Source organism: Aspergillus aculeatus, assembly GCF_001890905.1.
Source record: "Aspergillus aculeatus ATCC 16872 unplaced genomic scaffold ASPACscaffold_15, whole genome shotgun sequence".
Classification (NCBI taxonomy): Eukaryota; Fungi; Ascomycota; class Eurotiomycetes; order Eurotiales; family Aspergillaceae; genus Aspergillus; species Aspergillus aculeatus.
In genome coordinates this window covers 764,922-777,998 of record NW_017962990.1, presented here as the reverse complement: position 1 = coordinate 777,998, position 13,077 = coordinate 764,922, and the positions used below count along the sequence as shown (strand labels likewise).

At 38.8% G+C, this 13,077-nt stretch overlaps 4 protein-coding genes across 4 annotated transcripts; 3 read left to right on the top strand and 1 right to left on the bottom strand.

Annotated features, from left to right (window-relative positions):
• Positions 1-109: 109 nt before the first annotated feature.
• ASPACDRAFT_46462 (uncharacterized protein) lies at positions 110-577 on the top strand (the record flags this gene model as incomplete). Its single annotated transcript, XM_020201786.1, has 2 exons — positions 110-296; positions 402-577. The coding sequence occupies 2 exons, from the start codon at positions 110-112 to the stop codon at positions 575-577; spliced, it is 363 nt and encodes a 120-aa protein (XP_020053278.1).
• Positions 578-7,705: 7,128 nt separating this feature from the next.
• On the top strand, positions 7,706-8,573 carry ASPACDRAFT_1874303 (oxidoreductase, short chain dehydrogenase/reductase family; the record flags this gene model as incomplete). The annotated part of the gene is made up of 1 exon (XM_020198032.1): positions 7,706-8,573. One exon carries the CDS (start codon positions 7,706-7,708, stop codon positions 8,528-8,530), a length of 825 nt encoding a protein of 274 aa, XP_020053277.1. The 3' UTR covers positions 8,531-8,573.
• A 90-nt stretch (positions 8,574-8,663) lies between these two features.
• ASPACDRAFT_46460 (uncharacterized protein) lies at positions 8,664-9,534 on the bottom strand (the record flags this gene model as incomplete). Its single annotated transcript, XM_020201785.1, has 3 exons — positions 8,664-9,195; positions 9,279-9,378; positions 9,456-9,534. The coding sequence occupies 3 exons, from the start codon at positions 9,532-9,534 to the stop codon at positions 8,664-8,666; spliced, it is 711 nt and encodes a 236-aa protein (XP_020053276.1).
• Positions 9,535-11,542: 2,008 nt separating this feature from the next.
• On the top strand, positions 11,543-13,048 carry ASPACDRAFT_33936 (putative GTP cyclohydrolase II; the record flags this gene model as incomplete). Its single annotated transcript, XM_020200002.1, has 3 exons — positions 11,543-11,650; positions 11,718-12,674; positions 12,725-13,048. The coding sequence occupies 3 exons, from the start codon at positions 11,543-11,545 to the stop codon at positions 13,046-13,048; spliced, it is 1,389 nt and encodes a 462-aa protein (XP_020053275.1).
• Between the last annotated feature and the right edge of the window lie 29 nt (positions 13,049-13,077).

The window sequence follows — 13,077 nt, the reverse complement described above, 5'->3', positions numbered from 1 at the left end:
GGTCGCAAGGAGATGAAACGGCGAGGTATCATATCCTGGGGCTAGTGCACGTGAGCAATTATACTCTTACAGGGAAGTCCCATCTTTTGAGTCAGGGACAGGGAGCAGCATGCCGACCTTGCCAGAACTCTTCTGCTTCATCCTGATCCTCCGAAAGGTGGTCGATCCTTGTTTCCCGCACCCGACAGTGCCGGGCGACTGCGATTCCGGCGAGGCATCTCTCCAACAGCAGCGGAGACTGGGTTTCCCGATGCGAGGAACAGAAAACGTGCTGGCCAAGCCTCGTCAGCCAGACTGTTAGCCGTTTGTCATTTAGGTAGACCACAGGGTCTCGGATTTTGCTCAAGATCTGCTCGATTGTCTGGACAGTTCTGCCACCCAACAGTTGCTCACACGAGCAGTCTTTGCCCACGATGCCCAGGCACCTAGTACTGAGGTCGGGCAGTGCTTTTTGGATAAGCATAGCTGCGTCATTGGGGCGGGGGAAATACTCGTCGAGCCAGGCATTCACTCGAGCGCTGACCGTCTTTTCGTCGTCGTGTTTATCGCAATGGGTAAGCAGCACGAGTTTTCCTAATGTGTCGGCCAGTGTGTGACACGGCGTGGACCGTGGCAGCCGCCTCAACGAAACTATCGCCGCGTCGATCTCCGATTGCTCGGCTTGCCTCTGAAATCGCCGACAAGGTGTCTTCTTGAGAGTCAAGCCTCCACATTTGCGCTGTTTACGCTGTTGGCGAAAGAACAGGAGGAAAGCCTCCACGCTCGCGGGGGTGGGCCATTGGGGTGGCTCGTCCAATTCGGAGCCCGTGTCTCCTTCGCTTTGAGGAGGAGACCCTGGGCTGCGTGCCCTAACTTCGGACCCTCTCCTGCTCGGTGGCGCCTCGGGGGTGATGGTCTCTGCTTCCTCCGTAACAGAGAGACCTGCTTTCCTGGGCGAGCATGGTGAGGGAGGAGGACTAGGATAGATTGTATCGACAGGTGGAGTAGTCGGCCGAACTGCCTTTTCAGACTGTCTATGCCTTCGGTGCGCCATTAAGATGTTGAAGAGGTCAAGCAGACAGGACAGCCCGCGTCGCGCTGATGCAGAAAGAAGATGAACGAAGCCGGGAGGATAGAATCGAGCAAGCAGGTTGCATCTTCGGTGCCGTCCATAGTTATAAGGCTTTGCTCAGACAGGCGCAGCAAGGCGCAATTGGGGGACGCGGGGGTGGTGGGGGCTTGACAGGGACTCTGAGCACATCAGCCAAACCATGTCCAGCAAACTACGGCGCATAACCTACCTAACGCACTGAGTCATTCTTCGGGTTATCTTTGCAGCTGCGACAAGGCGCAATTCGAGGAGAAGGCGGTGCTCGGCGCTTGACAGGGATCCTGAACATGTCAGCCGGACCATGTTCAGCAAGCCACGGCGCGTAATGTCCCTCCCTAATGGACTGGTTTATTGTTTATCATCTCTGAAGTAAAAAAAAAAAAAAAAAAAAGATAAAATGTTAAACATACAACAGAAGGGATTCGCTGGTGGTCACCCACCCAACTACTAACCTCCCGGCGTGTGGCTTGAGTACGGCTGAGCGGACGGGAAGCCCTATTTTCCACACCCTGTGGTCGTATGTGCTTATTTATGTCTCTCTTCAGTTCATATAGAGCGTGTCTATTTATCAGTGCTTTGTTTGAGAACAAGAAATCGGGTTGGGGGAAGGCGAAAGGGAGCAGAGACGCATCAGCCTACGGAGTAGCGATCAGCTATAAGGATAGGGCATGATTTATATAATTGGCGGCTGTTATAGTGCTTGGTCTCACTGCCACGACCTTAGAGATGGCTATCGACTCTTGAAGCTAGCATTAAAGATGTGGAAGAAATGATGAAATCTTAATGGATTTACTGGCTTAAAGAGGAAAGTTTAATACCTTAAGATTCTTGGAATTAGTAAAAAAAAAAGAAATCTATATAAATTTATAATATTTATATATTAGTAGTTCTATTTAAAATTATATAATCTTACTGAAGTAAAATATTATACGCATATGCTGATACACCTCCGCAGTAAGTTACTTATAAAATCTTCTTTCTTTTTAAATAAAATAATATTTTATTTTTTTTAGTATTTTTAAATAAACGAATATATACGGCCGGTAGGCTGTTCAGCTGATACAGTTGTTAAAACTATTCAGCTAATATATTTAATAAAATAATTTAATTAATATTAATATTAACTATACCTCCGTAATCTGCGGACTGTAATACTGTTAATAAATTTAATATTATTAAAAGTAATATATTTAATTAATTAATTAGATATTTAAATTTAATACTACTAAATAGCTTAGTAAATAAGTCTGTAAAATTCTCTAAGAATTTAATATATTTAAAATATAAATCTTTATATTAAATAATCTTATAAATCCAGTAATATATAATATTAATATATTTAGTTCGTCGGTAAAATTAATTATTCTAAATAAATATAATAATATTTTTATTATTAATATATATTATTATCGGATGTATATTTTTAAAGTCTATATCTTTTAATATATAAATAATCTAGCAGGCTTTTTTTATTTACTATATATAATACTATATATTCGGCTTTATATATAAATACTATAATATAATTTTACAGATATAAAACTTATAAAATCAAATTATTTATTTATATAAAAATATATCTGAAAGTTAACCGATATATATTAAAACAGCTGGTATAGTCGGTATTAATATAACCGACTATTATATTAAATTAATTATAAAAATTATTATTAAAATATACTGTATACTGAATTTTATATTTAATAGTTTTATATAAGTATTAGTTTAAAGAAAGAAGACTATTTATATATTATTTAGCCGAATTACTTATATATTAAAAAAGTTTTCTAATAGTATATATAATATTAGAATATATCTGTATTATTAAATATATTATACTTCCGATATCTGACTGATAGTTTTTAATATTCTTTTTAAAAGCTTATTTCAGACTTTTAATAAATTTAATATTTTTATTAAAAAATATTTTACAGACCTTCTTATTTATTAAATCTGCTGTTTTAATAATATACTAAAAAAACACGCTTTATATAAAATAAATATTATTTTTATTTTATTTAATTTTTATACCGAGATACTATACAGTATTATTAAAATCGGTAATAGTAAAGTACTTTAAAAAATTTTAATATACAGTATTAATAAGATTTTCAGTTAGAGCAGTAATCTAAATATTATCGATATATAAAATTATTAATTTTCTATATTTTTTAATAAAAAGATATTTATCAGCTTAAAATACTATTATTTTAATATTAATAGCCGCGGCGAGAAACTTATAATATTAATTTTTAGCAGATTATTTTAATTTATATATAAATAGAAGCAGCTTGCAGACTTTAATATTTCTATTTTTAAAACTAATTAGTTAAATTATATAGATTTTTTTATTATTATAAAATTTACTATAAAAAAGATTTATTTAATATTTTTTTATTTATAAATATAACTAAATACTACTATAATAATAAAGAATATTCTTATTATTATTATTTTTACAGTAGAAGTAAATATAAGATTATAATTAATATTATAAATCTGCAGAAAATCTCAGACAATATAATAAGTTTTAAATCTATAGATTTTATTATTTATATTAAATTTAACTTTATATATCCATCAGCCTAATATAATTTTATAATCTATAAATAATTTAATAAATTTTTAGATTTTTTATTTTTATAATATTAAAATTTTTTTAATTATTACAGTATATCAGTAAGACGCCTTAAATAATTTTATTATTTATTTATATATTATTAATTTAATAATATAATTATAGTTATTATTTTTCTTAACTGTTCCGATTATAAGAGTTTGTTTAATAAAATAAAAAATTTAAAGTTTCTTTTATTTAAAAAGATTTTTAATAAGTAATATTAACATATCGCTGTATTTTAATTTAAAATTATTAATATAAATAAAAAGTATTAGTAAACTGATATTCTCAATCGGTTAATATTAATACTCCGGCATTACCGATATTTAAAAATATTTCTAAATAATTTTTTTATTATTAATTTTATTACCGGAATTATTTAAAATATATTTATACAGATTTCTAATTAATAAAATTACCGGTAATGATATTTAATAGTAACTGTAGTTATTATTAAAAAAACTGTATATTTTCAGATTACTTTTTTTATTAAAACAGATATTTCTGACGGTAATAATTTTATTATTTTTAATATTTAAAATTTTATATTATTTTATCAGACTAATATAGCTAAGCAGTCGAATAGCTTAATTATAAAATTAAATTTTTAAAATTCTATTTCGGTTTTTAATTTTCTTTGGAATTATTATAATACTGTAGTAGTTAAGTATTTATAAATTTAATAAATTTAAATATATTCTATTGCGTGCTTTTCATACAGTAATTGTTTTATTATAAATTAATAATAAGTTTTTAAAAAATATAATTCTTTTTATAATTTCTTTCTATAAGCTTTTGTCGAGACTTTAATTATAAAAAACTGTATATATATAAATTAAAATTATAAGATTAATTTATTCAGTCGGAATATTTTAATTATAAATATACAGAACTGTAAATTTTTATTTAAAATCTTTTTTATATATTTAAGCGAGAATATTCTTACTTTAAAATTCCGGTGTATTATCTGAATATAATAATTTAATTTTAAAAAATATATAATCTACTTTTTTAATAAACAGTTTTAGTTTAAATACTATTTTTTTTTAATTTTAAACAGACGGACGTCGATCCAGCTGTTATATATATTAATAAAAAATATTTAATATTAAATATTAGATTTTTTATTTAAAGATATATTAATATATCTACTATCGATATTAAAGAATATATACTAATTATATTATTATAGTAGAATTATTTAAATATATTTCTAGCGGATTGAAATATTAGCTAATTAATATATTTAATAAATATATTTTAAAATAATAAGATTTTTAATATTTATTTTATTTATTATTTTTAATAGTCTAATATAATTAGTAACGGAGAGGTGGGCAAGACGATAATACTAAATAAAAAAATTAATATAAATTTTATCTATATTAAAAATATATTTTTAATATTTTTTATTAATATAATAAAAATAGCAATTTATAATTTATATATTTAATTTAATTAATAGTAAGATAATTACTGGCTCGGCTGTATACTTTATTAAAATAAGATAATTTATTAAAATAAAAAAACTAATAATATTATTAATAGTAATTTTAATATTAACCGACTTACAGCTGACGCAGAGAATATATTAATTTTTAATAATATTTTTATAGCCGATAATCTTTTTATTTAAAATCTTAAAAATTATTATTTTATTTAAAAAAAGAAGAATAATAAGACCGAACTTTATAAAATATATAGTACTAAGTAAGTTAATCTTAATATTAGAAATATAAAATATATTTATTAGTTTAACAGTTCGGAATTTACTTTAATTATATATTAACTTTAACTTTATATTTCCGGTGCTGACGGAGTATATAATCTTATTAATAATAGTTTTAATTTTATATTTATATAGTTTTACAGTACCGGACAGAAAGTAATTCTTATTTCTAATAAAATATTCGGTAGAACCGGAGTCGATTATTTAATTATTTATATATTTAAAATAAACTATAATAATATTATAATTAATAAAACTAGTTTTTTTATTACTTATTACTGTAAATATTAATAAAGTAGAAGAGTATTTATTCTTAACAGTATTTATTTTAATATTTTTTAATATTTTAAATAGCTTTAATTCTAAATATAATTTTTAGTAGTTAGACTTTTTATAGCCGACTTTTCTGCAGTAGTTATATATTTAATTTTTTTAAATTTTCTATAAAATTCTTTTTTTAAAGTTATTTTTTTTCGACTAATTGTTCTTACTCTACTGGTCTTTAACTTTAAACTTTTTATTTTTTAAATATTTTAATAAAATTAATATTATCCGAGTTGAACTGGGTATGTATTTTTTTTTATATAAAAATTTAAATAATTTAGTCCCACATAGTGCTTTTTTTAATATATTAAAAATTAAGATAAAAAGTTAAGAAGATAGACTATTATTCTTTAAAATTATAGAAAAGAAACTAGATTTATATACTATTACTAAGCTTTTTATTCTCAGCAAGACTATATTAGAATTTATTTAATATTCTGAATATTTTTATAATATATTTATTAACGTTTTTACAGTTGTTATATTATAAGAATATAGCAGTTTGTAATTCTTTAAAAAATTATACATCCGAAATAATATTAAAATATTTTTTTAATTTATTTTAGACTTTCTTTATACTGCCGAGTTTAATAATATTATAGTAAATCTTTTAAATTAATATAGTATAAATAGCTTTTATAATCTTTTTATTTTTAATTTTTTATACAGATAGTTATTTTTTATACCGGTCGACGGTCTTCTTATAGACTGTAAATTTTATATTAAAAATATTACTAATAAATTTTAAAATATTCTAAATAATATATAAAAATTTAGTTATTACTAGAGCTAGTTCGGCTTTATTTTTTTATAGTACTGGCATTAGAAAAACAGATTGTTTATAAATATTTAAAATAATTTTTTAAAAATTTTATAAATAAAAATATATTTATAATATTTTATACCAGATTTAATAATTACCTGCGCCTATCAGAGCCGGGAGTTTAATAATATTAATAATCTATTAGATTATTACTAATTAATAGATATATTTTTTCGATTATATATTTTATTAATTAATTAAAATATTTAATATAGATTAGTACTTTTTAACAGACGATTTGGTTGGTAGAGAGATCTTTTTAATACTAAATATTAAAAAATATAAAAGAATAATAAAAAATAACTAATTTAAAACTTTAAATTTAAACCGGGCTTATAATCTGTAGAAGAAATAATAAAATCTTAATAGATTTACTGGCTTAAAGAGAAAAATTTAATGTTTTAAGATTTTTAAAATTAATAAGAAAGAAAGAAATCTATATAAGTTTGTGGTGTTTATATATTAATAGTCCTGTTTGAAATCATATGACCTCGCTGAAGCGAGGCGTTACACGCACACGCTGATAAAAGATATGCAGCACTGCAAAGCGCAGAAACTTCGCATACTGCTTCCCAGGGGTGCTCGGTAGAAGGACACACTTATATCCTTCGGCGGAGTTAACATCCCCCGGAGATTACGGCGATAAGAATCGAGCTGGAAGATTCAGTGTCCACGGTTACTAGTAGTATATCCTTCTTCAGATACAACTTCTTAACATCGTAGTACGTTGAAGACATCAACCGGCTAATGGACATTCACTAGGTGCATGCGCCAGTCAGCAGCCACGGGGGCCTATCTAAACGAAGCTCAATTGACGGGAATTCGCCGTACAAGATGGATCCTTGTGGTAGATACGGATTCGAGTTAACCATCAAGTATGGCTCCATGATCTCCGCCCCGGAGTTAACACAAGCCTTCGACGTGTCTCCAGGGCTCTGTTAGCAAAGCATAAGAAGGTGGCATGACCCAGTCACCGAGCAACAATTCCAGAAACGGCCCAGTACAGTACGAAAAAAACCATCTTGCCCTCTCCAATTTCTCCCCCGATCCTCTCCTTGAACCTCGACAGTTGGTACACAATCACAATCGAAAGCAACCTCCCACGCAAACCAACCAACCATGAACTCAACCAACACCATCCCCGTGAACAAGCTGGCGGGCACGCGGGTCCTAGTGATCGGAGGGACCTCCGGAATCGGATTCGCCGTGGCGCGCGCAGCGCTCGAGCACGGGGCGAACGTCTTCCTCGCCAGCTCGCAGACCAAAAAGGTAGACGAGGCCCTCACGCGCCTGAAAACCCTATATCCAGAGCCGGAATACCACGCGCGCGTCGCCGGAGGATGCGCCTGCAACCTCGGCGACCCCGCTACATTGGAGACCAACGTGCGCAATCTCCTCGAGCAGGCCACCACTTCCACCACAGGGAAAACTCTCCTAGACCATATCGTGTACACCGCCGGCGACGCCCTGAGCCTGAAGCCCGTGACGGACCCGACGCTGACGGTGGCCGGCATCCACGCCGCAGGGACGGTGCGCGTGCTCGGGGCCCTGATGGTCGCCAAACATGCGCAGAGATACATGCGCGTGTCAACCCGCTCGTCGATTACCTTCACCAGTGGGGTGAATGGACACAGGCCGGCCCCCGGGTGGGCGCTCGCGGCGGCGAGTGGAGGCGCGGTGGAGGGGATGGCGCGCGGGCTGGCGGTGGATTTGGCGCCCGTTCGCGTCAACACCGTCAGTCCGGGCGCGGTGTTGACTGAGTTGCTTGATAACTTCGGGGATGAGAAGGCTAAGCTGGCGGCGGTGGAGCGGTACGCTGAGGAGACGTTGGTGCGGGAGATTGGGAGGCCGGAGGATGTGGCGGAGGCGTATGTTTATCTCATGAAGGATCGGTTTGTGACGGGGACGGTGGTTCATTCGGAGGGGGGGAAGTTGTTGAAATGATTTTGTTGGGGGTGGTTATGGAGGAGGGGTGTGTGGATGGGAGGGGTATCCTGTCGTCCATTCTTAAAAATTCAAACTGTTCTAACACTCTCTTGTCTTGGGTGCAGATTTAGATCTGGGCTCGATGTAGTGGTCAAATGTAGACCTTGGAGGTTTGTGGCGGGAGGATCTCGCGAGCAGCAGCCTCTTTCTCCAACGACGGCGCCTCGCTGCGATGTTCTGGCTTGGGACTTTTTGCCCTTGCGCGGAGCGCGGCACCGGGGCAACTGCGACTCGGCACGTGCACATATTTGGAAAGGTCAGAGGGTGAAGGGGTCCACAGTGCCGAAAGCTGGTCGACGCTGTCCCTGCGAACTAGATGAAGGTGTCCTCGGTGGTGCGGGCCAGGGCATTCAAGATGACCGAGGGCATGTCCTGGCGCGGAGAGGAGATCGAAACTGCCATCGTTGAAGTAGTCGAGCGCTTTGAGGCCTCCGATCTCCAGGTTGAATTCATACGGTCTAAGTCCTTCCACTTTCCGACCGAGGAACTCGTGCTGCCAAATAGGGGCTTCCTTCACGAAGGGCAGACCGGAGTAGAGGGCCTCCTTGATTCCGGGTCCAACGACCAATTTAGTACCCCAGTTGAGAAGGGAGGCCTGTCTGATGTGATCGATTTGTGCATGACTGCCAGCAGGTAAATCTCAGAGTCTGCCCCGATCGGCTGCTATCGAAAGGGAGGAAGTCCCTTGAGGGAAATGGATCCATACCTCCAGATGGTCTCGTCAATCGTGTTGAGTGCCACGCCATGCTCCTTTAGGACATCCTCAACACCCTTGTCAACTCGTAGATCGCTGCCCAATTCTGTGGCTGCTTCCCAAGTATGTGAGGTTAAGAATACCGTTTGTTTGGCAATTCCAAGCTCAAAGATCACATTGCACCTCTACCAGAAGCGTCCGTGTGATGGCTGAGGAATGAATACGTGACAGCAGTCCGCTTCTCCCGGCCCTTGATCGGTGGACCCATAAAAGGCCCCGTTGGCACCCGGGGATCGTAAGTGATATTGATGATTGGGACTTGTACCGTTGACAAGGAAGAGGAGATGTTCAGGGAGTTTTGACTGGTCGTTTTGCACGAGATGATCCACCGACACTTTGAGCTTAGATCTTGTTTGATTGTTGTTTATCAGTGCGTGCCTTTTAGTCGGGCCCCTCATGAGCTGTAGAAGGTTAGGGAGTGTCAGGACTCTTCTGCTGAAATTCAAAAAGAAGAGCTCTCACCTGGGTTGAGTAGATCCTCCGTACCTCCTAGGTAGGGACGCGGGTTGAGCAACAAGCAGCCGCTCCATCTAGTATAATGCTGCCTCGGCGGGTGGTGGAAGGTTGAAAGACCTGGAATGAGCTGATTGCTTGGGGCCAATGATCAGCTCTCAAATTCAATTTCGAATATATCTATGTATGCAGTTTCATTTAGTCGATGTCCAGGGACTTCTTCTCAGTCGCTACTTGGACATTTGCATTTTGGGGAGTTGAGCCCCACAGGGTCATTGCATTCACATAGCACCAGACTCAAGAAACCCCCTGGGAGAGTGTAAAAGTGCCCTCCCGAATGTCTTTCCCGGTACCTGAAATTGTGACAGGGGTTTTGCCGGGCCTTCCAATTCGCCGTTCAAAACACAAGAGAGTGTAGATCAAACTGTAATTATCTTGGCCTGGCGAGAAAGCTCAGTGAAGTAGATATTCGGTTGTGCCACACGGAGAACTTACTCCTAAATTGGAAAATATGTTGATCAGAAATTTCCATCTGATGTATCAGAATTTGTATGATCTCTACACTCTGCCGCTAGTTTTGTGTATGATATTGCAATGCTAAGCCTTATGATTGTTGCTGTCTGCTCTTATTAAGCAAGCAGGAACGTTCCTGACTGTCATGTGGGCTGTTTTCTTGGTGTCTACGGTCTGCCGTATTGCTATCGATAGAAGGTTCGACCACCCAACGCACTGATCGTTCGTATTGTTTGCTATTATCGCAAAATACACAGTACACTTCTAGGGCAATTTACATTCGACAGTCACAGACTAAGCTCAGAGCGCAGTAAGGATCCAATCCATCCTCCATCTCTAGAAGGTAGAAATTATGTTAGAAATGATCTAGTTACCGCTGACAGGCTGAGAGCTACTCCAATAGAAGTCACTGGAGATGGTATGAAATTATCTTTTATCCTAGTCCTAGATGATCAACGCTCATCCTGGGGGAATAGTCTCAAGGATACTGATCTACTATTGCTACCAACGTCTCTGGCCAAGAGTTTCGGGCGACCGACCGACTGGTTTTTGAGGCGAGGGAAGCTTTGGAATGAGGGGCTGGTCATCCGCCCTGCTGTCCCCATACCCATCGTCATCGTGCAGAACCAGCCCGGATCGCGCCTCTCACCGACTTCCTCCCGGATGATTTGTTGGATCTCATCTCAAGGATAGCAGTAGGCTTTGTTGATAAAGAGATTAACAGCGGGGGGATAAAGGCACTATGTAGTATCAGTGCTTATCAGTGAGCCCTGATCGCCCGGAGTGGAGAAGATAAGGAAAGGTCCGCAGCCATGATAAGCAACAACCCAGGTAGGATAAGATAATAACCCAAGGAAGGCAGTGCGGGGGGAGAGTAACTACCCTACTCTAGTACAAAACAGAAAAACTAAGAATGAGAGAAAGCCTGGATCCAACCAGGCAAAAGCAAGCATTGGGGCCCAAGTCACATGCACCTTGGTATGCCCAGTAACACCTGTAAGTCAGAGTTAGCTTTCATTCACTGGGTGACAGCAAGCAGCCTGATCGGTCGGAGCAAGCTACAACTTCCCTCTTCTACTCCCCTCCCCCTCCCCCTCCCCCTCCTCCTCCCATTCTCCATCCCCCATCGTCATCTTCTCTTCCCCTTTATCCACTTCCACTGCCGCTCCTCTTCCCTATTTATGTCAACGAATCCCCCCCTTCCTTTTCTCTCTCCTTTCCATATCCTCTAATCCTTCTCCCGTTTCACCATGACTGCCAGTACCCCGCAGCTCGATACATCCCCCAAGCCCACTGAAGCGGCGACAACCGTCGTTCAGTCGCCGACTTCTACTTCTCGTTACAGCAAGCACATTGTTGTACGTGCAGTTCCCCAGTCACTGACTCTTACAGGAAGGATAACCGACTGACCCATACTCCTCATAGTTAACTACCTACCCCGGCCAAAGCGGGATCGATCCCGTCCCTCTCGAATGGGGCGCCCCCGATGCCAAATCCCGCGGTCCGGTGATTGTCTCCCGTAGTCCGAACCTCCTCAAGCGTCGCAACGCTATGGGCGCTCATGGCGGAAGCTACAGCATTTACAACGCTCTCGCGATCGCGGCGGGCGACCTGGACCCGAATTTCCGCCCGGACCTCCGCAACAGCGAGCCCACCTTCAAGTTTCCCGCGCAGCCCGCCTGGGGCGACAAGACCAAGATCGTGTCCATGGACCCCTACGGCCACGATGTCGTCAACCAGTACCGGGACGAGTTGGAGGCCGGCTGGGACATCCGGCCCACCATGGCTGTCACGCGCGCGAACATGAAGCTGGCGGAGATTGGCGAGGCTGTGCGGGAGGGCAAGCTCGATGTCGACGGCTCGATTGTGGTGGACTCCGGCGGTGAGGTTCGCGTGACCAAGGTCGCCGTGGAGCCCGTCTGGTACCTGCCCGGAGTTGCGGAGCGGTTCGGCGTGGATGAGGGTACGCTGCGGCGGACGCTCTTCGAGCACACGGGTGGAAGTTACCCTGAACTCATCACGCGCCCAGATCTGAAGGTCTTCCTGCCTCCGATTGGTGGGTTGACGGTTTACATCTTTGGACCTCCGGAGAGAGTCTCGGATGAGAATGTTCGGTTGGCACTGCGGATACACGACGAGTGCAATGGTAGCGATGTCTTCCAATCGGATATCTGTACGTGTCGTCCGTACTTGGCGTTTGGTATCGCGGAGGCGATCCGGGAGGCGCAGAATGGCGGCAGCGGTGTGGTGATCTACTTCCGGAAGGAAGGTCGTGCTCTGGGTGAGGTCATCAAGTACCTGGTGTATAATGCTCGCAAGCGCGGTGGTGATACTGCGGACAAGTACTTCACTCGCACGGAGAATATTGCTGGTGTTCGAGACGTAGGTGTTACCCATATTTGGCGGTCGGCCACTGCTAACATGATGTCCAGATGCGCTTCCAAGCCCTCATGCCCGACATTCTGCACTGGCTGGGTATCAAAAAGATCGACCGGATGCTGTCCATGTCTAACATGAAGCATGACGCCATTGTTGACTCTGGAATCAAGATCTTGGAGCGTGTGCCTATCCCGGAGGACATGATCCCGAACGACTCTCGCGTCGAGATCGATGCCAAGATCAACGCAGGCTACTTCACCACCGGCAAACAGTACACGATGGAGGAGTTGGCCGCTGTGAAGGGACGCGGTTGGGAGAAGTGGGAGGATGTTACGGTATGTGGTTTCCTGTTTTGGTTTGAATGCCACCGAGACTGACTCTTGATAGCACTGATTTTATGCCCGCA